Source organism: Muscardinus avellanarius (assembly GCF_963383645.1).
Source record: "Muscardinus avellanarius genome assembly, chromosome: 17".
NCBI classification, from domain to species: Eukaryota; Metazoa; Chordata; class Mammalia; order Rodentia; family Gliridae; genus Muscardinus; species Muscardinus avellanarius.
Window position 1 is genome coordinate 44512881 of NC_137803.1, and position 24837 is coordinate 44537717.

The following is a 24837-nucleotide window of genomic DNA, read 5'->3' on the forward strand; positions in this document are numbered from 1 at the left end:
GATTTCAGGTTTGAGACCAGCCTCAGCAATTTAGAGACTTTCAGGAACCTAGTGAGAACTTGTTTCAAAAAGAAACAAAAAGACAAAAACCAAAAAGACAAAAGAAGAAAAGGGCTAAGTTAGAGGCAGAATGGGTTCAATACCTAGTACCAAAAGAAAGAAGAAAGAAAGAAAGAGAGAGAGAGAAAGAAAGGAAGGAAGGAAGAAAGGAAGAAGAGGAGGAAAGAGAATTCTAGGTTCAAGGTATTTATATTCAATTTATTAGAATTTTAGAGTATAAAATCACAGAAATTAGTTATTAATTCAGATTCTTGAATTACATAAAAAGGAAGCCAAATATGTTAAATTTATAAATGCAGTTTGAAATATTGAGAGTATTAACTTGTCAATCTGGACAATCATTATTCAAAGCCTTTTAAAAAATTGTAAACATTTGTAGTCATAAAATACCATAAAAGACCTTTAAGTTAAAAAAAAAAACTTGCACATTGTATTTGAAACTTTTTCACTTTTTCTTTTACCTTTTTTTTTAAATTTTTGGTACCGAAGGTTGAACCCAGAGGTATTCTATCTCTGATCTACCCTCTTAGCCCTATTTTAGTTTTTATTCTAAAACAGAGTATTGCTAGGTTTGCTGAGGCTATTCTCAAAACTGTAATCATCCTGCCTCAGCCTCCCAAGTACTGGGATTACAGGCATGCATCACCATACCCAGCTATTGAAACTGTTCTGAAATGAGATTGTTTTAAAACAAAATAATCAGCTGGATGTGCTGGTACACACTTGTTATCTCAGTAATTGGGAGGCTGAGACTGGAGTATCGCAGGTTTGAGGACTCAGCAGGTGTCTTACCAAGCAGTGAGACTCTCATCAATCTAGTGAGACTTTGTTTCAAAAATAAATAGGGCTGGGTATGTAGCTTGGAGGCAGAATGCCCCTGAGCTCAATCCCCAGTACTACGATAAATAGATATAAGAAAGTCTTTTGGACAGACTCTTCTGAATTCAAGACCACCCTAAATGACATGCAAAAGCTCAGATGAACAAGAGAGATATAGCTGAGATACAAATATGTGTGTAGCCCCTGGCATGGGGTGGGGGAGACCGTCGTACAGATCCTGTGTGGTCCTGTCTTTATTATATACTAGCTCTGTAGCTTTGTTACCTTTCAATTAAGCCAAGATTAAATATGATAACACATACAGACTGCCTAGCACAAATGTTATTTTCCCTTAACAGATGTTATTTTATTTTATTTTTTGGTGGTACTGGGGTTCCTGGAAACCCTTCTACCTTCGGGCTACACTCCCAGACCTATTTTATACTTTTTATTTGGAAACAAGGTCTCTTAAGCCGGTGTGGCTGGCTTTGAACCTGTGTGATCCTCCTGTCTCCATTTCCCAAGAGTGGGGATTACAAGCGTGCGCCACTACGCCAGGCAATAGATGTTATTTTAAATAAAATTGTCAGCACACTTCAAGCACACTATGTTGTACCTACGTAGGTTTGTCCCTCCTCAGCATGTAAGAGCATCTTCTTCAAGAGCTGTTTGGAGAACACCCAGCTACCTTCATGACACTTTAGATGATTATTTTTCTCCCCATAAATAATAGCAAGAAACTTTTCCTGGAGTCTCAGAACCTCATTTTATAAACTCCTTTAAAAAAATTATACTGGACATAGGATATGTGAGAAGAAATACAACTTTTAACATAAAGACTTTCAATACTTATCCTGCTTCAATATTAAGATTTCCATGTAATTCAACAATTTTGCTTACTTTCTTCGTGTGTAATTTTCCACTGTTCTGCCATTCCAGGTGGCTCATCAACGATAGAGAAGCTGAAAGGCGCGCTGTTGCCGTACCCATCCGGGTCCTGTGCGGTAACGTTCACATAGGACACATCATCACAGACGTTTTGCACTGGGTCCACCAGTGTGGGACAATTGTCATTGATGTCTTCCACTGTGATGGCGACGGTGCCAGTGATTGTTTTTCTAGGAAAATCTTAAAAATAAGAAGGAAAAAGTACATACATTCTGATCATACTGCTGATAATGAACATACTTTGAATTCTCTTGCCAATTGGCATGAAGAACGTACTAACCACATGGGATACTTTCTTTCCTATCCTAGAGATGTCTCATATTCAGACCAAGTAATGTCTTCTAAGTCACCAAATAAGTAGAAATATGAAGTCTTATCCATTGGAGAAAAATATAAATGTATGTTGTACTACTAGGGATTAAACCAGGAATACTCTACCTCCAAGGTCCCCCCCAGTCCTTTTTTTTTTAGGGGTGGGGGCAGTCTGGGGATGGAACCCAGAGGCATTTGACCTCCGAGCTACACCCCCTGCCCTATTTTTTATTCTTTATTTTGTCTGCGAACCGTGATCCTCTGGTCTCAACCTCCTAAATGCTTGGATTACAAGCGTGGGCCCCCATGCCCGGCTTTACCCCCAGTCCTTTTTATTTTTTGTTTTGAAACAGGGTCTCACTAGGTGGCTGAGAGTTTCTCTGAGTTGTCGAGGCTGACTGCAAGCTTATAATTAATTGTCCTGTCTCAGCCTCTCATGTACTAGGATTATAGGCATGTACCACCATGCCTGGCTGAGATTAGATTTTTATGCATAATCAAAGCCAAGGTTTCTAGCCAGGCTTAGTGGTGCATGCCTGTAATCAAAGTGTTTGGGAATCTGAGATAGGAGGATTCCAGGTTTGAGGCCAGCCTTGGCAACTTATTGAGGCAGTTAGTAACTTATTGAGACACTGTTTCAAAACAAAAAAAGTAAAAAGGGCTGGAGTATGTAGCTTGAAGGTAGAATTCCCTTGGGTTCAGCCTCTAGTACCACACACACACATGCACACACACATAAACAAAGCAAAAAGGCTCTGATGCTAGATAATAAAATCTAAATATTTAACAAAGAAAAATATTAATAACTTACCTTCTGAGATAGCCAAAACCTTCACAGTATATGTGCCATTTTGGACATATCTAGATTCAAAATCAGGAATTTTTACAAGTTTAATATCTGATGTGATAGGATCCACAGAGACCCAATTGTCTATATCTTCCAGTTTTACAAATCTGTTATAAAACAAAGATAAAATTAGTTTTTTAATTCTAGATAAACTGGGACTCTACAACTTTTTCAAACTTAATTTTTATTTCATTATTAAATGTTCTTGTGCCGGGTGTGGTGGTGCACGCTTGTAATCCCCGCGCTTGGGAGGCAGAGACAAGAGGATCACGCAGGTTGGAAGCCAGCCGCGCTGGCTTAAGAGACCCTGTTTCCAAATAAAAATATAAAAATAGGTCTGGGAGTGGGAGTGTAGCCCGGAGGTAGAAGGGCTTCCAGGAACCCCAGTACCACCACCAAAAAAAAAAAAAAAAAAGTTCTTGTTACAGCATTTATTTTGAATATTTTTATTTTCTTGAAACTATCCTGAAAGTCCTTCTCCTTAATATACATTACACTTAGAACTTTCTTTATTCTTATGATGTACCCATGACTCAGAAACAAGGACAATTATTCTTAACCTACTAACCATAGAGGTTAATAGGTAGTGTTGTGGTCTGTCCCATGGCTTTAGATTTAGTCTCCCTTAAGTTTGGGGTAAACCTTTGGGAAATAACTAAGTTTTACAAAAAGGCAGGTAGAAAAAAGTGGTCTTACATTAGATTGCTTATTAGAATGTTGTTTTTAAAAACATAAACTTTAAAATAATCAACAATCACTTTAAATAGAAATATCTAAAACGTCTGGGATATTGTTGTCAGGGACAATAAGTTTCAGGTAGAAATGGTTAAAAGTGAAAACAATGCTGAACGAATGATTTCTGGGTTTCTTCCCTCAAAGCAAAGAGAATTAGTGTGAAAATAGCTAGCTATGGGAAGGCAGGGAGAATGCTCATATTATATTCTCAGAAATGCATGTAACCAATACTATTTATTTATTTATTTGTTTGCGGTACTGGGGATGGAACTCAGGGGCATTCTACCTCTTAGCTACATCTCCAGTCCTATTTTTTTATTCTTTATTTTTGAAACAGGGTCTCACTGAGTTGCAAAGGGCCTCACTAAGTAGCTGTAAGTAGCTGAGGCTATCTGTGAACCGCAATCTTCCTGTCTCAGCCTCCCTGAATGCTGGGATTAGAAGCATGTGCCACCATGCTCGGCATGCATGTAACCAATACTATTGAGTTTAACATAAAATACAAATATAAACCAAACATATGACTTGGTTTTTATAACTTGATCCAACCAATCAAATTAATAAAATTATACTTAGTGGCTGCTTAGGCACACAAAAATGGGTGGCTAATTTATAACACTATATTTATATAGGTCTACTTAAAGCCACCTGAAACTAAATTTTTATGCCTCTTAATATTTTTACTAAATGATAATATATTTGGATTTTCACAAATGTTCATGAACTTCATGCAAGAAATTTTAAAGCTGGGGATTGATGTGAATGAGTTTCTCTCATTCATGCTTAGGATATAAGCGGAAACTCCACTAAGTATAGTTCACACTGGAGCGCTTTGAAAGGAAAGCATTTAGGACTTTCCCAGCTGTTCTCTGTTGTGAAAGCCAAACTCCATCCAAGTAGGATGGCAGCCTGGATGCCATATCAAATGTCTATGAACAATAAAGAACAGATGCACCTCAATAAAGAATAAATGAGGACAAAGTTCAAGGAATGACTCTGCCATCCTCAGTAAGATCTCAAAATAAGGGCTGGGGACATGGTTCGGTGGCAGACCTCTCCTCTAGTATGTGCCAGGCCCTGGATTCAAACCCCAGTACTGTAAAATAAACAAAAATAAAATCTAAGGGGAGGCATTTTAAAATAGCAACTACCAATTACTTAGGTAAACACTGGAAGATAATTTAACTTAGCTGTGCTCTCAATTCCTTATGTAAAATAATAGGTATGAATTGATGTTTAAGATCTCTCTTATTTAAAGTTTTTTAATAAAAATGCCCAAAATGCATGACTCATTATTTTCTCAGGAAGATATCTGATATATTCACAGTCCCCCACAAAAGAGCAGACAATAGAATTTTACTTAGATAGCCATGATACTATTAACAGATGATTAACTGGACCATCTAAACTTTTCAGTGGATAGTAGTGAGGTATCATATAGAATCTTACAGAGAATCCTCCATTCTGGTTAGGGACTGTCTTGTTAGGAACAGAGTGGTGCAAATTAAAACTAGACCACCCAACTAGAGAGAAGCAGGCTGCTCCTGCAGGGAGGGTGGGCAGGAGGTGATCACCTAGATACTACAGAAAACCACGGAAGCCGTTTGTCAGTATTATTTTGGAAGGTTAATTGGTTCAGTGGCTGATGATTCTAAGATGAGGTTCATGAAACGGAAGGATAATGAAGAACTTTTCCCATATTCCTGCTTTTGCTACAGTTGGCCATGCTTCTAAATTCAACATTTTGAAAGTGTTGGCAGAGTCGCTGGGCGTGGTGGTACACACTTGTAATCCCTGCTCCTGGGAGGTGGAGACAAGAGGATCACACTGGCTTAAGAGACCCTGTTTCCAAATAAAAATATAAAATAGGTCTGGGAGTGTAGCCCGGAGGTAGAAGGTTTTCCAGGAACCCCAGTTACCACCCCCAAAAAAAAAGAAGAAGAAAACGTGTTGGCAAAGGGACTGTGATGGTTTAGATTTAGAATGTTGCCCCAGTCCTCACAGAAACAAGGTGGCGATGTTGAGAGTAGGACTTGGTTGCTCAGGAGGGGTCCCTGTGGGTGTGGCTTGGGGACTTTCTTTTCCCCCTGCTCTGGTCCCAACTCCTTGCTGTGAGAGCAGAGCTTTGAGCAGCTCACTCTCTGTCTGTCTGTCTGTCTCTCTCTCTCTGCTTCCTGACACCATGATGACCTCACATGGACTGAACTCCTAAATCTCCAAAAATTGTGGGCAAATAAATCTTCCTTCCTGTAGTGTAGTCAGTCCCAGTCCTTTATATTTTTAATCTTTATTTTGAAACAGAGTCTCATTAAGTTGAGAAGGGCCTAAGTTGCTGAGATTGGCTGTGAACCCGAGATCCTCCTGTCTCAGCCTCCCAAGTACTGGGATTACAAGTGTACGCCACGCCCGGCTTCGGTTGGTCATTTTGGATTGCGGCAGTGAGCAGGTCGGCTGGCCTGGGGCCAGGCACAAGGGCAAGTGGCACCCACACAGCCCCAGCCAAGAGGGAGTCACGGAATGTGCCAGACGGACTGTGTGTGAGACTTCAATCCAATCACTGTCTTTTCATAACTAATAACTCTGGAGAGGGCAGCCCTTCTATGGGTTGGCTCTGAAGCTAAGTATATTGACCTTGAAAATTTAAAAGCATGCAAACTTAGATGTCACTAGACAGTGAATGGTCCAGTTCCTTTTAGCACAGTGGTGGCTGACGCCGTGGTTCTCAATAAATGTATTCTGAATAAAGGTCACATGATCAAGATCAAGACAAGCATAAGAAGTCCTTTAATTCCTGAACCAAATAGCATAGCTTAGAGGAAGATTAATTCCCAAGATTAATGTGTAAATGAAACTGGTTTTTCCTATTAAAATACATGAGCAAGCTGGGCACAGTGGCCCACACCTGTAACCTTAGTACTTGGGAGGCTGAGACAGTAGGATCACAGGTTCAACAATTAGCAACTTAGCAAGGCCCTCTGCAACGTAGTGAGACATTGTTTCAAAATTAAAAATAAGATAGTGCTGGGGTGTAGCTCAGAGGTAGAATGCCCCTGGACTCAATCCCCAGTAGAAAAAAAAAAAAGGAACTTCTTTTTCTTTCTAACCAAACTTGTGTGAAATGGAATTTGTGGCTAATTTTATCTGTTACTTTTCTACCTTCTAGTACTCTTCTGGGAAATAATAGAGTTTGGAAAGTATTTTCCTGAACCTTTCCCTGTTTTGCTTTTGTTTTCTCTAACAAGAGGGTTTCTGTGGCTAGTGTCCAGCCTTGTCTTCACACACAGGGGGTGGGGTTGGAACTCTGGGGACAATTCCTTTTCCTTATAGTTCTTAGTTACAGGTATAACTTTGGAAAATTTTATCTCCAGACCTTTGGAGAGCTATAATTATGGGGTATGAATAAATGAAGTACTTAAATTTCATTATGATTTTTGAAAATAGGCACTCCCAAGTAATTTAAAATTCAGAAATATATTTATAACCACATCTTACCTTACAGAAGAAGCTTGTTGTCCAGTGTCTTCATCAAAAACTTGAAATTTTCCAATTGATTTGCTTTGACTCGTCCAAGACATTCCTTCACTCGCGCGGACTGAAATGATGCTGCTTTTAAAATTAATGCCTTCTTTCACATTTTTTACCTTCACTTTGATGGGAATGGATGTAGGTTTATATTTATTCCTAATTGACTTGTGAAAAGCTGCTTTATTAGTGACAACAATACTTAAGTCAAGATTCTTCATTTGTTCATAATCAACTTCCTAGAAAGGCAAAATCAAAGTTTCAACTGAGAAAACCAGAACACGTACAACACACACACACACACACACACACACACACACACACACACACACCTGATTATTTATTTATTTTATTTTGTGTGTGGTACTACAGACCGAAACCAGGGGCATTCTACCTCTGAGCTACACCCCCAGCTCTATTTTATTTTTAAATAGGGATAAATTAGTTGATAAAACAGGGAATCACTTAGTTTCTACTTACTAAGTTGCTGAGACTGGCCATGAACATGCAATCTTCCTGTCTCAGCCTCCGAACTACTAGGATTATAGGTGTGTGCCACCATGCCCAGCTTACACATGTATTTTAAATGTTTGATATAATAATCTGACACATAACAAGTACTGACTATTGCAATTCATATCGATACCAAGCAATTACAAATTCCCTGTCAATCTGGACATTTATAAATGCCAAGGATCTTTAGGAAGCATTCCCAATTTACTTTTTTATAGGTCAAATTCATTTTTAAAAGTATGAATTTTCATCCTTAACAATCTAAACTGATATTTTTGTAATAGACAAAATAATTAATGGCCATTCAATAAAAATTTGTATTTCTAATTTTTTCCATGGTTTGTTTTGGTGAAAAGGGCCTACATTAATATAGTAGTACTGCTAGGTATCCCCTAGGATAGACTGATATTGTATATTAACATCTTTAAAAATGGAGAATTTCTGGATTAGCAAAAAATCCCAGTGCTTTTTAAATGTATTTAAAGAATCTACTATCTTCCTTTGAGGCATAATATTTATTAATATCTGATCTGCTGCTAATTCCATAAAAGATTAACCTTTTGAACTGTGGTATTTATAATGTCTGTTTGGTATAATCTGTTTTCCACTGTGTACATTTTTCCATTTTCTTTTCTATAAGCATCTCTATAGCAATCTAATATTTAGATTTTAGATTTAGCTACTAGATTACTAGGCATTTGTGCTATTATCAATTTTTAAATATATTTATACTTCCCTGAATAATTTTATACAACTTATTTTTCCTGTTGGTTTAATCAAATTTTATGTAAGTTCTACTCTTTTATCATTTTGACTTCTAGTGTCTGACATATTTACATGCATGGACTGTTTTTACTTGCTTCTCTGGTATAACCTTAAATACAATGCGTATGTTTACATGAATTATAGCAAAGCTGTTTACTTGGTTTTGAGGTGATTTTACTATGAATTTCATTTTCCTTTCTGTAGAGTTTTGTATGAACAATGGCTTATTCTGCCCCTTTTAAAATATGGATCACTATGGTGTTTAGACAAAGACAAAATAGAATATGATTAGTGAAAATACACTCCTTATAACTATAAAAATCTTTTTGAAAGTTCTTTTAAATTGTTCTCATAACTGATAAGGTTTTTGTGTGTGTGTGTGTGTGTGTGTGTGTGTGTGTGTGTGTGTGGTTCAAAACCAACCTTAGCAACTTAGGAAGACGCTCAGCAAATTAACAAGGATCTGTTACTGTTTTGTTTTTGTGGTGTTGGGGGTTTAACCCAGGGGCATTCTACCTCTGAGCTACACCCCCAGCCCTGTTTTATGTTTTAGCTTGGAACAGGGTCTTACTAAGTTGCTGAGGCTGACCTCCAACCTGCGATCCTCCTGACTTGGTCTCCCAGGGACTGGGATTACAGGCACGTGCCACCACACCAGGCTCTGATATGCTTGTTTTGATGGCGTGATATATGGTAGATGAGAGATAAAATCTTCAGGCAGTTATCATTAGTATTTAAGGCCATTACAATGTAAAAAAAAGCAAGGTAGGTAGTAGGCCTGAAAAAATGTCTCAATGTTTTTCATAAATAGCAATATTGTTCGAAGAGAATGAAAAAAATACTCAGCACCAAGGAATATATGAAACCATTCTCTCTCTCTCTCTTTTTCTTTGTGGCACTGGGGATTGAATCCAGGGATATTCTACCTTTGAGCCCCACGCCCAGTCCTATTTTATTTTTTGTTTTGAAACAGTCCCAGTAAGTTGCAGAGGGCCTCACTACGTTGACAGGGCTAGCTGTGGACCTGAGATCTTTCTGTCTCACTTTCCAAGTACTGAGATTGCAAGTATGCACCACCACACCTGAATCAATACCTCTACTTTTAATTCTATCAGCATATTTTACTATTTCCACTTTTGCTATTTTTCAGCTTTTATGGGTTTACATTCTTGTCATGTGATGATTTATTATTTCTATTATCTTATTTTAAAATATATGTTTACTTCCTTTATCTTTTTTTGACAGCTTCATTCAGGGATGATATTTACATTCAATAAAATTCTAAGTTTATCACAGGATGCTGTTCTCATGTCTTCAATCATCACTTCAATCCAGTTTAAAACACTCCCATTCTAAGAAGCTCCTTCATGCCAGTTCCTAATCCACCCCCTAAAAGCTTTTGCCCTGTGCAACCTCTGTTCTGCCTCCTACCACTAGTCTCACCTCTTCTAAAATTTCACATATAAAATCATACATTAGGCATTGTTTTATTCCTGGCTTCTTACACGCAGCACAGTGCTTTTGAGGCATGTCCATCTTAGAGCATGTATGAGTACTTCATTCCTTTTTATTGTTTAATAGTATTCCATCCTATTTTATTTATCTGCTCATCAGTTGATTAACATTTGAATTGTTACCAGATTTTGACTATTATGAATAATGCAGCTATGAACATTTACACACAGTCTGTATCTATATGTTTCTTACTTTTCTTGGGTGGAGACCTAGGAATAATATTGAAAGGTCATAACTATTCAGACCTACTAAAATAGCTAAAATCAATGTCTCAGTCTGTGTTTGTGTCTCCATATAATTCATATGTGAAATTTTAACCCCAAAGTGATGATACTGAGAGACAGGTTTTGGGGAGACCTTTGGAGCCTCATGAATGAGAAGGAGCCCCTATAAAAGAGGCCTTTTGGATCCTGCTGGACTCTTCCCCCTGTGAAGACTCAGCAAAAAGGCACAAGTGGATTTTATGTAAAGGCAATATCCTGAGTCCCAATTAGTCAGACTTTTTGATGATGGACTCAGTACTCTGTATCTCTGCATGTAGCTTTACTAGGTGACTCTCAGGTGCATTTAAGAAGCATGTTACCAGAGCTTCCGTTTTTAGATGTTATTTGTGAGGTTTGGCTTTGCTGTTAAGTAGACACACTAAGGGGTAGTGTGTGAAGCGAGGCTCAGCAGAGGCACAAGGTCATGATGTGGGAATGTGACTGTCAGGCCTGGGGAGCAGGTGTGCTGAGCTACAGTGATGCTGGCATCACACTGACTGGCTAGGAGGGCTCCCCGATCTGAATCTGAACTGTAGTGTAACCACTTTCTGACCATCTATTGTGGGTAAACAGAGATAGCCACTGTTTCAAACACTGTGGCACTGGTTACATATGTAAATTATTTGTGTTTGGAATTCAAAGTATGTTAGATTCTCTCCAGCAGCAACATGTCCTACCTCAGCTTTGAACACCCGTGACTTACCTTAATAAGAGTCACAATTCCTTCATTAGTCTGAGGATCAGTCTCTATGTGAAAATAACCCCCTTCATTTCCTGACACAAACGTGAAATTTGCTAGCCAATTATCAGAGCCTCTTTCATCTGCATCGCTCACTTTTATGCGCATAACTTCTACATTGGCTTGATTTTCTTCAATTGTTCCTTCATACTGCAAAACACAAACATTACTTGTATTTTAATGCAATACAAACTTAAATGATATTTTTGGTTAGTAAAATACAAATAAGTAGGTATATTTATTCCAAAAATAAGTTACCATTTCACTTTCCACTACAGGTATATTGTCATTGACATCCAAAATTTGAATCTGAACTTGAGCTTGATGTACTGGTTTGTCTGTTATCTGTCCATTGCCATCTCTTGCTTCAACTGTCAAAGAATAGCTGCTGTGTTCCTGCAGAGCAATGAAGAATACCCAACTTGGTTGAAAATGAAGCATTCTCAAGCTTTTCTCACTTTATCATTAGGAAATGGACCATAGTATACTTTATTCATAGACAAGTTTTATGATTTCCCATTATTGGTATGAAAATACTATTTATTTGTGGTCAATAGTTTTTGTAAAGGTCAGAAAAGCCTGGGAGAGTTGATGGTCAAATTCTGTATTTCTTTTTTTTGGCACTGGATATTGAACCCAGGGGCACTTTACCTCTGAGCTATATCTCCAGCCCTATTGTATTTTATTTTTTGAGGTTCAACTTCAAAAGGGAGGAGGGTCTTGCTAAGTTGCTAAGATGCTAAGGCTGGCTGCAAACCTGCAATCCTCCTGTCTCAACCTTCTGAGGATAGGGATTATAGGCATGCACTACCATGCCTGGCTGACAGTCGATTTTTAACTATGCTATTGGTGATATTCATAGAAGACTGTTCTTCAACCAGTCTGCACAAACAAGCACTGTTCAAACTTAGTTTACACTGGAAGTGATGGTGGGACTGTAGAAATTAGCTTCTTCTACCCCACAATTCATTCTCAGCTAAAGTTAAGCAGGAAAACTTAGTCCCAAACAAACTTCGCTAGTGAAGGCAAAACTTGGTAAACGTCATCCTGACTCCACCAGAAATATGATTTTTAGAAGATGTGTCCTCGAGAATGATGTCACTCAAAAGCGAACCCCTCTCTTCCTTGGGGTCCCCTCACTATAGCTCCATGCATTGTGGCTGAAGCAGCCACTGTCAGAGCCCGGGTGCTCTGGGGCAGAGCCTCCGTAGAGAGGACAGCTGGGCCCCGGGCAGCTTCCTGGCTCTGGTTCTAGTTTGTCACTAGCTGTGCTGGACTCGTGCACTACTTGCAACACTCAGTTTCCTTATGGGTAAGATGGGGATAACCACTGGTTCTGTCCTTTAGGGTTTTATATGGGTTAAGTGAGTTAACTCATGTAAAGGGCTTAGACCAGCACCTGGCACCTGGAAATGCTTGGTCAACAATAGTCACTTTTCTTAGCCGAACTTCCTTCGTTTCAGAGACTGCAGCTTGATAAAAATCACACTACTGATTCAAGTAATATTTTTCCAAAGATTTTTATGTGAAAGTCATAGAGTAGAATTTAGAAGTCATCACTCAGATTTTGAGGTTTACAGAGACCCCAGTGTGATTGCGGGCCACACTCCTCCCCATCTGAGCAAAATTAACTTTCCACATATGGTGCACTGCGTTTGCATGATTATAACTGATGATAGCACAGGATTCTTAGATCAACATTTTATTCTTTATACTATTAAAACCTTGGTGTATATAGCATGTAAAAATAATTTATCTCCCCTGTTAATTTAAAAATTTGAGATAGAAATTTTAAAACTGAGAAACTTGCAAGAACAGCCTTCTAGGAAACCTATGCTAAATTCCTTTAAATGTGGTTTTATGTAATTTTCTTTTAGCTGGTCGTGGTGGTGCACGCTGTAATCCAAGCACTTGGGAGGCATGAGACAGGAGGTTCACAGGTTTGAGATCACTCTCAGCAACTTGGTGAGACTCTCAGAACCTAGTTAGACCCTGTTTTGAAATAATAAAATAGGGTTGGGGTATAGATGGGCGGTAAAGTGCCCCTGAGTTCAATCCCCAGAACCAAACAAAAAATCAAAAACAACCAAAATCTCAAAATTTTAGCCTTCAGATTAATAATATATATATACACATATGTATATATGAATATATACATACTTACATATATATTTATAGCACCATGGGGGAATGAAATATATATGTATGTATGTGTGTGTGTGTGTGTGTGTGTGTGTATATATGTAGAGAGAGAGAGAGAGAGAGAGAGAGAGAGAGAGAGAGAGAGAGAGAGAAAGAAGAGAAGAGAAGAGAAGAGAAGAGAAGAGAAGAGAAGAGAAGAGGAGAGGAGAGAGATTGAACCCAGGGCAATCTACCTTTAAGCTACACTCCTAGCCCTTTTCATGTTTTATGAACAGGGTCTTGCTAGGTTACTAAGTCTTGCTATGTTGCTGAGGTTGTTCTTCTCCTGTCTAAGCCTCCAATTATTGGATTACAGATGTGCACCACCATGCCCAGCTTTATTTTTTTGTTTTGAAACAATATCTGTCTCAGCATCTCGAGTACTGGGATTACAGGTATGTGCCATCATTTCTGTATTTTATAAGGATTTTGATACCTTAAATAGGAATCCTGTTTCCAACCCTCATCTCTACTCCCTGTCTATGTATTAAGGAGACTCCTGATGCTTCATTAGAAAACCACAAACTGAGAAATGGTGCTTTAGGACTTGCTAGTAAATAGAATTCCAACTGAAGAACTATGCAATTTAAAAATTTCCAATTGCCACATTAAAAAGTAAAAATAATATTAATTTTATGCAAGTATATTCTGTTTAACCCATGATATGCAATATTATCATTTCAACATATAAACAACATGAAAAATTAAAGTGATAGATATGGTGGTGTACACTGATAATTCTAGTACGTGGGGGCTTAGACAGGAGGATCATGGGTTCAAGGCCAGCCTCAACATCTTAAGAGACTCTCAGCATTCTATTGAGGCCTTGTTTCAGAATAAAAAATTTTAAAAAGGGCTAGGGTGAAGGTAGAATGTCAGTAGATTCAATCCCTAGTACCATTAAAAAAAACTGAAGTAGCTGGGTGTGGTTGACACATGCTTGTAATACTAGCATTTGGGAGGCCAAGACAGGAGAATCGCAGGTTCGTAGCCAGCCTCCCCTACTTAGTGAGGTCTTCTGCAATTTAATGAATCCCTGTTTCAAAATAAAGAACAAAAAAATAGGGCTGAGGGTGTACCTAGGAGGTAGATTGCCAGGGCTTTAATCCCCAGTACTGCAAAAAAAAAATGAGGTGATATGCGATGCATACTTTAGGTATCTTAAAATGCACAAAGTATATCTCTATTTGTACTAACTGGATTTCAAGTGCTCAAGACCCACACATCCCTAACATGAAGAATATAGGAAAAATAAGAAGTTTAGGGAAAAAAAGCAAGAGGTAAAACTGGAAGGGATAGCAGAGAGTTTAAAAGATGGTCAACGTAAAACATCAATTTACCTCTCTGTCCAAAGTAATACTGGTTGTATAAATCTCTCCTGTATCTTTATTTAGGTGGAACACTGGAGGATACGCAGGCTCCTGAGATACGATCCGGTAGGAGATTTTAGAATTCATTGTATTGGGTTCATCTGCATCTGTTGCGGTGATTTTCATCACAAGTGTATCTGGCATTAGAAATAAAGGTGTTTGCGGTAAGTATACTTACACATGTTCGTGTTTTATTTATAGTTTTAGCTTGTTTCTAAAACGATTTCAGGTACTTATATGGTTTACTTCTACAAAAATTTAACTAGTGAGGAAGTAAGTAAACTCAAGCAAGTTAAATTTAACTGCTGAATGGAGTAGAGGAGGAAAAATCCAAGATGAGGTAGGGGGGTCCTGTGTCACTGCCATAGGAGGGCATGAGTTTCTTCTAGCACTAATACAGAAAGACACACAGATACATGACCTTGGCATTTACCAGAACACAAACAAATCAGAAGTATAACTATTTTTTATTTTTATTGTGGTACTGGGGATTGAACCTGGGGGGGGGGGGCATTCTACCCTTAAGTTACACCCATAGCCTGCCTATTTATTTATTTATTTATCTATATATCTATTTATTTATTGATTGATTTTTAATTTTTGGTGGTCCTGGGGTTCCTGGATGCCCTTCTATCTCCGGGCTATACTCCTAGACCTATTTTATATTTTTTATTTGGAAACAGGGTCTCTTAAGCAAGCATGGCTGGCTTCGAACCTGTCTCCGCCTCCCAAGAGTGGGGATTACTATCGTGCGCCACCACGCCCAGCTAGTTTTTTATTTTGAAAACAGGGTTTCAGACTTCCAGGAAGATGGCGACCGAGAAAAGCGGGGCTTAAGAGCCCCACTAACAACCAATCTCCATTACCACAAAATCAGCGCTTTTCATAGCCAGAAAACACCATCACCAGAGAAAAAAAAAATCACCAGGCTCCAGAGAGAAAGCGGTCTGAGAACAGAGCTCAGAGCCACAGAGGAGATACACTGGCCTCACACCCGAGGACACGGCAGCAGTGCCATACTGCCGGCGGCAGCGGCAAATTCACCAGATGGCTACAGCAAGCCGAGGTGAGCCGCTGCGGAACAGCCAGGCGGGATCTTTCGGGGCAGGGAGCAACTAAAGCTCCCAGTGGCTGAGCTCAGCACACGCTGCAGAAACTCAGAGTGGAACTCAAAACCAGAGAAGAAAAAATACGCCAGCCTCACGGCCGAGGGTGTGACAGCGGCGCCATATTGCCACCGGCGGCAGCAGCAGTGAATTCACCGAACCAGTACAGCTACATCTGCGAACTCAAGAACAGTGAGTCAAATTGCGGGCCACAGAGGAGAAATCCCAGTACTGTACTCCCTGGGACTTGACCCAGGGGGGAGTGGCGGTGGAGAGATATCACACCATAGGAGAACGTGCAACCTGCCACCCCCCATAGTCTAAAGCAGCCTCTATCGACTCCCTGGGTCGGAGACTCTGTGATACAACCCAGTAAAGGAGTAGTGGGGTCAGAGATACTACAGACTCAAGATCCAGAGCACCTTAAGCGAAGTCATAGTGACCCAAGGGAAGAACCCAGAGAAGGCACAAACTTCCGAAATCATGGGAAAGAGGAATAACACTGGAGCAATGAATGCCCACAACCCCACAACATCAGAACCCGATAAAACAGAAAATCAGAGATTTCTAGAAGATCAAATCAGGAAAATACTGTAGAAATAATAGAGGTGCTTCGAAAAGAATTCAGAGAGAGCCAAAAAGAGATAAAGAATGCAATTAATGAAGTAAAGGCCTCAATTCAAAAAAATAACCGATTAGACCACATGGAGAACAGAATCTTGCTCTTAGAAGATGATCATTCCAAAAATGAACGCATAGTTTCTAACCTAGAAAAAAATATCCGACAGCAGGAATCTGACATTGAAGAAATATGGGCCCATTTTAAGAGAGCTAACCTAAGAATAATTGGAATAGAGGAGGGAAAAGAAAGTGAAACCAAAGGGATCAACAATCTCTTCAAGGAAGTAATAGCAGAAAAATTTCCAAACATAGAGCAAGAGGTTGATACACAGATCCAGGAAACTTATAGAACTCCCTTTAGACAGGATCGGAGAAGAGGATCCCCACGCCACATAACTGTCAAAATGACCAATGTGGAAGCCAAGCAGAGAATCTTAAAGGCAACAAAAACAAAGGGCCAAGTGACATTCAGAGGCAAACCAATTAGGATCACTCCAGACTTCCCAAACCAAGTCATGAGAGCCAGAAGGGCTTGGAGTAACATATTCCAAACTCTGAAAGAAAACAACTTCCAGCCAAAAATTTCCTACCCAGCAAAACTTTCTATCAAATTAGATGGAAAAATAAGAAGCTTCCATGACAAACAGAAACTGAAGGAATTTATGTCTTCAAAACCAGTGCTAGAGAAAATACTCAAAGAGATTAACTACAAAGAAGAAATAGGTAACACACACCAGAACCAGAGAAACAAGAGTTCCCATCCAACAGACAACTAAGATTGGTTATCTGTGGAGATTCATTATTTATGTTAGTCTTTTACCTATCTCTAAATGGTATTGTTTGCCTTTATTGTTGTTAATTTTTAGGATGTCTAGTTGAAATATTAATATACCTTCAGATATAGCATTTGGAAATATTTTATCCTATTCTATTAGTAACTTTTAACTCTGTTTACATTGTCTTTGGATATACAGTATTTTTTTATTTTTTAGGGAGTTTGTATACTCTTCTGTTGCCTGTGCCATTGAAATCATAACCAAGAAATCACTGCCAATTTCAATGTTGTGAGGTTTTATGACCCAGATTTTCTTCTAAAAGTTTATAGTCTTAAGATTTATATTTAGGTATTTTATCTATTTTGAGTTAATATTTGTATATGGGATTAGGTAAGGATCCAACTTTATTCTTTTCCATGTAAGTATTATTTTTCAACAATATTTACTTAAAAGATTATTATTTCCACCACCAAATGTTTGTGGAAACCTTGGCAAAAATAACTTGACAATATAGGGAAGAATTTAGCTCTAGGCTTTTATTTAACTCCAATGGTTTATATATCTGCCTTTATAACAGTACTACACTATTTCAATTATTGTAGCTTTATATGGTTTGAAATCAGAAAATATATATCTTCTAGCTTTGTTCTTTTTCAAGATCGTTTTGGGTATCTAGAGCCCATATTCCATATTAAGATAGATTTTTTTTGTTCTGAAAAATAAATATATAAATATATGATAGTTTCACCTAAAAAAAAAAAATAGAAAAAAAATATTCTCTGGTAAGAAAGAAAGCAAAAAGAAATATTGAAATGTTTTCATGTAATTTTAATTTTTCAACATTATTTAGTTAAAAGATTATTATTTCCTCCACCAAATGTTCGTGGAAACCTTGTCAAATATAACTTGACAATATATGGAAGAATTTAGCTCTAGGCTTTTATTTAGCTCCAATAGTTTATATATCTGCCTTTAGAACAGTACTACACTGTTTTAATTATTGTAGCTTTATATGGTTTGAAATCGGAAAATATACATCTCCTAACTTTGTTCTTTTTCGAGATCGTTTTAGGTATCTAGAATCCATATTCCATATTAGGATAGATTTTTTTCTGAAAAATAAATATATAAATATATGATAGTTTCACCTAAAAAAAAAAAAAAGAAAAAAATATTCTCTGGTAAGAAAGAAAGCAAAAAGAAATATTGAAATGTTATCTTTATGCTATCAAAAGCTTGGTATCAGATAAATGAAACTGTTATGTGAGATTATCATTTTTAATTTTGGATAAATTGCTATAATACTAGATGTCAACCACTAAGCCAAGCATGGGAAGGAGGGATGGGGAGGGAATGGGGTGGAGATAGGGTTGGGGTTGACTGGCGATGTGTGCATGTATGTCTACAAAAGTTTTCTGTATGAATACAGTGCATCAATAAAAAATTTAAAAAAACAGGGTTTCAATAAGTTGCTGAGGCTGGTCTTGAATCTGTACTTCTGTCTCAGCCTCCCAAGCACTGGGATTACAGGCATGCACCACCATATTCGTTTTATTTTAATCAAATAGAAATCTCTCTTTCAAATCCCAAATAAAGCACCACATTGAACATTGTTGTCAAGGAAACTTAAAGAAACAATATGTTAGAAGTCAGCAACCTGCACCTGCTTTTGTACAAAAGAATTTACTGGAACCTAGCCATGCCCACCTGTTTACATAGTGTTTATGACCGCTTTTCTACGTGAGGCTGACTCCAATAGTTGCTATGGAGACCAGACCTATCTGAGGGTAAAAAAGATGAAACTTAAAAGTCCTTTGAACTTATCATAAAAACAGCAATTCTGATCTTAGAGCAATAGGTATATTTATTATTTGTCCTGTGGGTAACACTCAACTTCTATTAAGTTATGGGATTAGTGTTTCTTTACACAATGGAGATAAACAACTTTGGGTGTCCATTCATAAAAAAGTAATAGACTCTTACGTGCCACACTCAGCTCTTCAATGGATCCAACAAAGACATTCTGTGTGAACACTGGCTCATTGTCATTAATATCAAGAACTTTAATGCGCAGATCTAATGGTTTCTCTAGGTTGTTTCCTCTTGCATCCAAAGCGTAACCTGTTAGCTGAAATCACGTCATAAATAATAAATATGATTAGTTTTAAGCTAAATTGATTGAATTGCTAGAGTATAAAAAACAAATCATAACTATTACTAAAGAAAAACTGCAAATAAATGTAAAATTGTTCTTACCAGAAAAAATGGTGTTTCTTCTCGATCGAGAATGCTGGTAACATTCAATTCTCCAGTGTCTTTATTAAAGACAAATATACCAAAAGGAGGCTCTGTAATCCCCTTGCCACTGTATTTGTATATAATTTTCAATCCTCTTTCTTCTGCAAGATCAGAATGTATCTACCACAAAAATAAGAGAGGAATATTTTTGGTTAATTTCTTTCTAATACCTGTATTTTTAAGGGACAGCTTCCTTGAAGGTTGCCCCAGTGTTGACTGGTGGGAAGCAGACAGCCCATGTGCTGGCTCCTGTCTTGGCCACACACTTGTCTTCTGACAAGGAATAGTTACTTATGTATCTGTGGGGTGCTGAGATTGCAAAGGGTGGGTGGGAGGCCGGAAGAAACTGTGGTCAGCTTAGGGGATGGGAAGCCATAGGAAGTGAGGAAGGAGAGGAGGCCAGGCCAATAGATCGCATGTGCTTTTGTGGACCAGGGTAAAGAGGTTATTTCTTCCATGGCACTGGGATGCCACTCAGAAGCCTCACTGTACATACATATATATATATATATATGTGTGTATGTATGTATGTATACGTGTGTGTGTGTGTGTGTGTGTATATATATATATATATAAATAGAGAGTGTGTGTATGTGTGTGTGTGTGTGTATGTGTGTCAGCGCAGCTATGTTTCAAATGTATTCTAAATATCACAAAAATTCAGTAATTATATCATTAATCCAATGTTTACATTACTTTTTAGATACTCATTGGTGCATTGTATTCTCACATCAGGGTGTAGCTCAGTGACAGGGCCATGCATGCACACAGTGCGTGGTGAGTGTCCCCGGCCCCTCCCCATGCTCTCCCCACTCCTCTTTAGAAGGCACCTTAGCGATTGGATTCTTCTTGGACAGATCCTCTCCCTCCCGCAGAGCCACAGGGGCAGTAATCCAGGCCCGCTTATGGCGCACTAAATGAGTGTGTTTAGAAAGCAGCTTGTTTTCGCTTCTTGTGTTTAAGATCTACAACAGTAAAATATTACCAGAAGTTAGAATATATCATCAAACATTCATGTGATATTCTGTAATTTATTAAATTGCAAAAATGAGATTTTTCTCCAAACCCATAAAGCAGCAGGCTTTTGTTTTTCAGAGTAAGATTTCCCCGAGAGGACAGTTCAAAAGGCTAAAGGGTAACTTAGTGGCCTTACAAATTGACAAATTAGAAATAATCTTGTCAAGTTTTTTTTCTTACTAGCTAAAAATGAAGTTTCACTTTTCTGTGATGATTTATGGTTTAAAAATAAATCAGTACATGATTTAAGACAAACTGTTAATACACTGTTGATATTAATATGACCACTGACTCCTAGTTACTGAATTCATTGTTTTCAGGATTGGGTAAAAGATTAAATCTCCCATTTCTTATTTCCAGTATATTAGGTAGAAAACTAGTCTATACATTTTCCGTTGGGTTTTATAGACAAGTATGTATTTTATCCAAGAAAAATTTCAATACAGAAATGTCTATTATACTAGGTTTACCTTATATTTTTAAAATTTTGTTGCTCCACATAAATATATACTATTTTATTTCAAAACATTTAATACTGGTTATTACTAGGTCATTAATTTTTTTTGTTTTCACTTGAAAAAAGTTAAAGAAGTATACTTTATATAAATATTATCAACTATATTAAAATGTGATAAAGAAATATAAAACTTCTATTTTTCATTCATTCTTCACAGGATATTTAGTTAACAGGTTGATGAGTCTTAGGACTACACAGCTGCATATGTACACACATATGGATAATGGTATTTTCCTATAAAATGCTACATAGAACATGACTGGATATACATTTCAAATGAGAACAGCTATGTCTAAGGCAACCTGGGTTTTCAATCTGGTAAAACACAGCCAAATTGCTTACCAGGAAATTAAGCCTCTGAGTACCAATGACGATTCCTTACCTCTAAGTGAAGTCCATTTCCAAAGGTAAAGTAGATCTGCAAAATAAAGTTGTATCCATAAAAACAGAAAGTCAGCCACCACTACGAACCTTTGTCCAAAGGAAACAATTACAAATGACCCTTTCGCCCTCTCCCAGTTACCAGGGCCAAAGGAAGGAACCTACCTTCTCGTTGCTCCACACTGCCTCCTCCAGAAAACAAATGGATTCTTAGAAAACAAAATGATCTGCCTTGTCATTCCCTGACCCCTTCCTCCTCGCCCTATGGTTTTCATCTCATGTTGTGTGGGATCCAGACTTTTCCTCAAGGCCGTCAGTACCATATGAACCTCAGGCAGCCTCCCGTCCTTCCCAACACATGCTCCTCTATTTGCCGATACTTGCTTGCTGTGTTCATGTCCCCGCCTTCTGCTCACTGGAATCTGCCTTTGATTTGGATTTTCTGTCTTGTCTGCCTTTTCCATCTGCCCTTTAGGTCACACATGGATCAACACATCACGGAACACATGGCTTTCTCTAAACATCAAGGCCTCCTTCACATGCTTTACATCCCTTTGAAAGACCCCCATGGTCCTTTGTTCCCTCCCTTCCTCTTGTCGGTACATGCTCTTGCTTCTCTGTCCTAAAGAAACTCAGGGTCAGTGGATGTCCAGCCTCTAGGCTGAGTCTCTGAGGCCGAAAAACCACCACAGATATTTTTCTACTTTATGGTGAGATGTATTATTTCTTGCTCATTTTATTTTTATATTAGTTTGCCCAGTTAACAGTGGTCAGAGATGTCTCTAACCAAAGCTGTGTTCCCCAGGTTTATGTATCTTCCCAGGTGGCATGGTATGAAAAACAAGTAGGAAGCTGGGCATGGTGGCTCACATTTATAATCCCAGGGCTTGGGAGGCTGAGACAGGAGGATTACAGGTTTGAGGACAATCTTAGCAAGATAACGAGACTCTCAGCAATCTAGTGAGACTGTTCCAAACACACAATAAAAAGGGCTGAGGGTATAGCTTGAAGGTAGACAGCTTCTGGGTTCAATCCTCAATACTACAAAACATACATACAAGTAAGAGCAATGCTCAGATACATGACTTTTCTCTGTATGTTTCTCTGGTGGGGATTTTCTAAAGGAAAAACCTGGACTGGGCCCAAGATTCCTTAGTGTTAGTAAGAAACATTTTTAAAATGAATTAAATTTCTTGCTGAGCCTCTTAACCTGCAATCTTTTCGTTTTGGTAGAAGCCCTATGGAGGAACTGGTTGGATGGACGATGTGCCACTTTTATTCTTTCCTAGAATCTTACTAGTCCTAGCAAAAGAATATAAGATCTAAGTGTTAAGTGTTATTATCCTGATCAAATACCATGTGTTTTCGGAGGCTATATGTAAAGGGGTACAGTGCATAGCTTCCTAATCAAAAGTAAACTCATCAGATAAGCACCTTCCTTGGCTTTTATTGGAATTTTCTTTCTAGATATTACTTGCTAGGAAATGCACAAATCACATCATTACAAATAGTGCTTCTTAAATTTCAATGGACATCTTGTTAAAAATGGAGATTTCAAGTCAGTACATCCAAAGTTGATGCATTGTAGTCATACATCTTAATGGGTAGAGGCATACATGCACACATCACTCATTTGGCCTTCCTCTCTTCCCACCCCATTCCTCCCCCTCCCTCATGTTTGGCTTAGTGATTGACTTTGATATGTTTGTGAACGTACGTCATGTAAATTGGTGCTGGGGATTGAACCCAGGGCATTCTACCTGAGCTACACCCCCCAGCCCTATTTTTTTATTCGGAAGCAGGGTCTCACTATGTTGTTGAGAGCCTTGAAGGGTTGCTAAGGCTGATTTTGAGTCTGAAATCCTCCTGTCTCAGCCTCCCAAGTACGGAGATTATAGGCGTGCGCTGCCATGTACATTTCTAACAAGCTCACTGATATCAGTGTCATGGATTCTTCTCTCATACTTTGAGGAGCCAGGTGGCAGGATGCGATATGAAATTTCAGTTGTTTAGCTATCAAGACAACACAGCCTGAGTGACCACCTGTGGGGATGCAGTAAGAGGGCAGCACTCACTGAAAGCAGCTGTCATGGTTTCCCCAACTGCCAAACCTGAGACATTTCATGGTACTTGGTGAGAAACTGAAAAATGTCATGTGACATGCCTCAAGAAGAAAAGTAAGCCAGGCATGGTGGCGCACACCTGTAATCCCTGCGCTTGGGAGGCTGAGACAGGAGGATCGCACAGGTTCAAAGCAAGCCTCAGCTACTTAGTGAGGCTCTCAGCAACTTAGTAAGACCCTGTTTCCAAATAAAATATAAAATAGGTCTGGGAGTATAGCTCGGAGGTAGAAAGCCCCTGAGTTCCATTCCCAGTACCACAAAAAAAAAAAAAAAAGAAAGAAAAGTAAACTTCCAGTCCCTGTACCCAAAGAAGTATTTCCATATGAAGCAGGAGAATCTTTGCAAAGTTTCTCCAGTTTACAGGTCCCTCCCTCCCTCCCTCCCTCCCTTTCTTTCTCCCAGTTGCATCCCAAGCATCTTGTAAGAACTGGTCTTTCTGGAAGCAATGGTTTTGGTAGCGGCATAAGGGAAGGAGAATTTCCACTGCAAAGGGCGTTCAGTCAGTGTGCTCTGTGCTCAGGTCAGGACCTTGAGAAACACTTCCTGGTGACTTCACAAGCAGCCCCGGAGGCCCTGGCTGCGTGCTGGCTGATGGCCCCTCCTGGCTGATTCACTCACGTCTGCCTGGTCCAAATCAGACTCAAAGCTCCCTTCCATGGTCCCATGATTCCACGGTGACGTGACCGCCTCCCTTTAGCATCTCGGTCTAACAGATGTCTTATTACAGATGAGGTACAGAGGAACGCAAAGCAGTTTAAAATGCTCTTTAGATTTGGAGCCATTATAGCACTTCCTTCCATTGAGCCAGAAGTAAGAGGAGGTAGGTAGTGTTCAGCAGGTGATCTTTAGGTGCCACACAAGGGTGTTCTAGCACATGTTGGTTGTTCTTTCAACTCGAGCCCATGCCAGGATTGTTAAGTAACACTGGGGCTATGTCTCCTTCTTACCTGTCCTTCTGACCAAGCAGAGTTGCTTTAAAATTCTTTGAGTCCCTTTTACTGTACAGAAGGCCAAATCAGACACTGCCTTGAAGGTCCTCAGCTCACCCTCAATTCATTCTTCTTATTTTTCTTTTTAGTGGTACTGAAGACTGAACACAGGGCTAGGTGAGTACTTTACTGCTAAGCTACATAAATCCCCAGTTCTACCCCCAATCCATTATTTTTTCTTTCTCTTTCGTGTGTGGTACTGAGAATTGAACACAGAACATTCTACCTTCACACTACAACCCCAATCCTTTTTATTTATTTGTTGGTGTTGAAACATGGTCTTGTTAGGTTGCAGAGACTGGCATTGAACTGCTGATCTTCCTGTCTCAGCCTCCCAAGTACTGGAATTGCAAGCATGTGCCACCACACCCAGCCCCGTCCCCATCAATTCTTGAATGATTTCAACTTTGCCTGAAATAT

General features: G+C 38.8%; 1 protein-coding gene across 1 annotated transcript in view; it reads right to left on the bottom strand.

Moving 5' to 3' along the window:
* Positions 1-24837, bottom strand: part of DSG2 (desmoglein 2) — a gene marked incomplete at both ends in the record, with an annotated part of 49681 nt that overhangs the window by 12988 nt on the left and 11856 nt on the right. The window contains 10 exons of the mRNA XM_080714845.1: positions 1780-2007; positions 2951-3093; positions 7214-7482; positions 11003-11188; positions 11297-11434; positions 14560-14726; positions 19076-19220; positions 19349-19510; positions 20221-20355; positions 21307-21342. Coding sequence (XP_080570971.1) covers positions 1780-2007; positions 2951-3093; positions 7214-7482; positions 11003-11188; positions 11297-11434; positions 14560-14726; positions 19076-19220; positions 19349-19510; positions 20221-20355; positions 21307-21342 — 1609 coding nt within the window. The remainder of the gene's footprint in view (positions 1-1779; positions 2008-2950; positions 3094-7213; positions 7483-11002; positions 11189-11296; positions 11435-14559; positions 14727-19075; positions 19221-19348; positions 19511-20220; positions 20356-21306; positions 21343-24837) is intronic.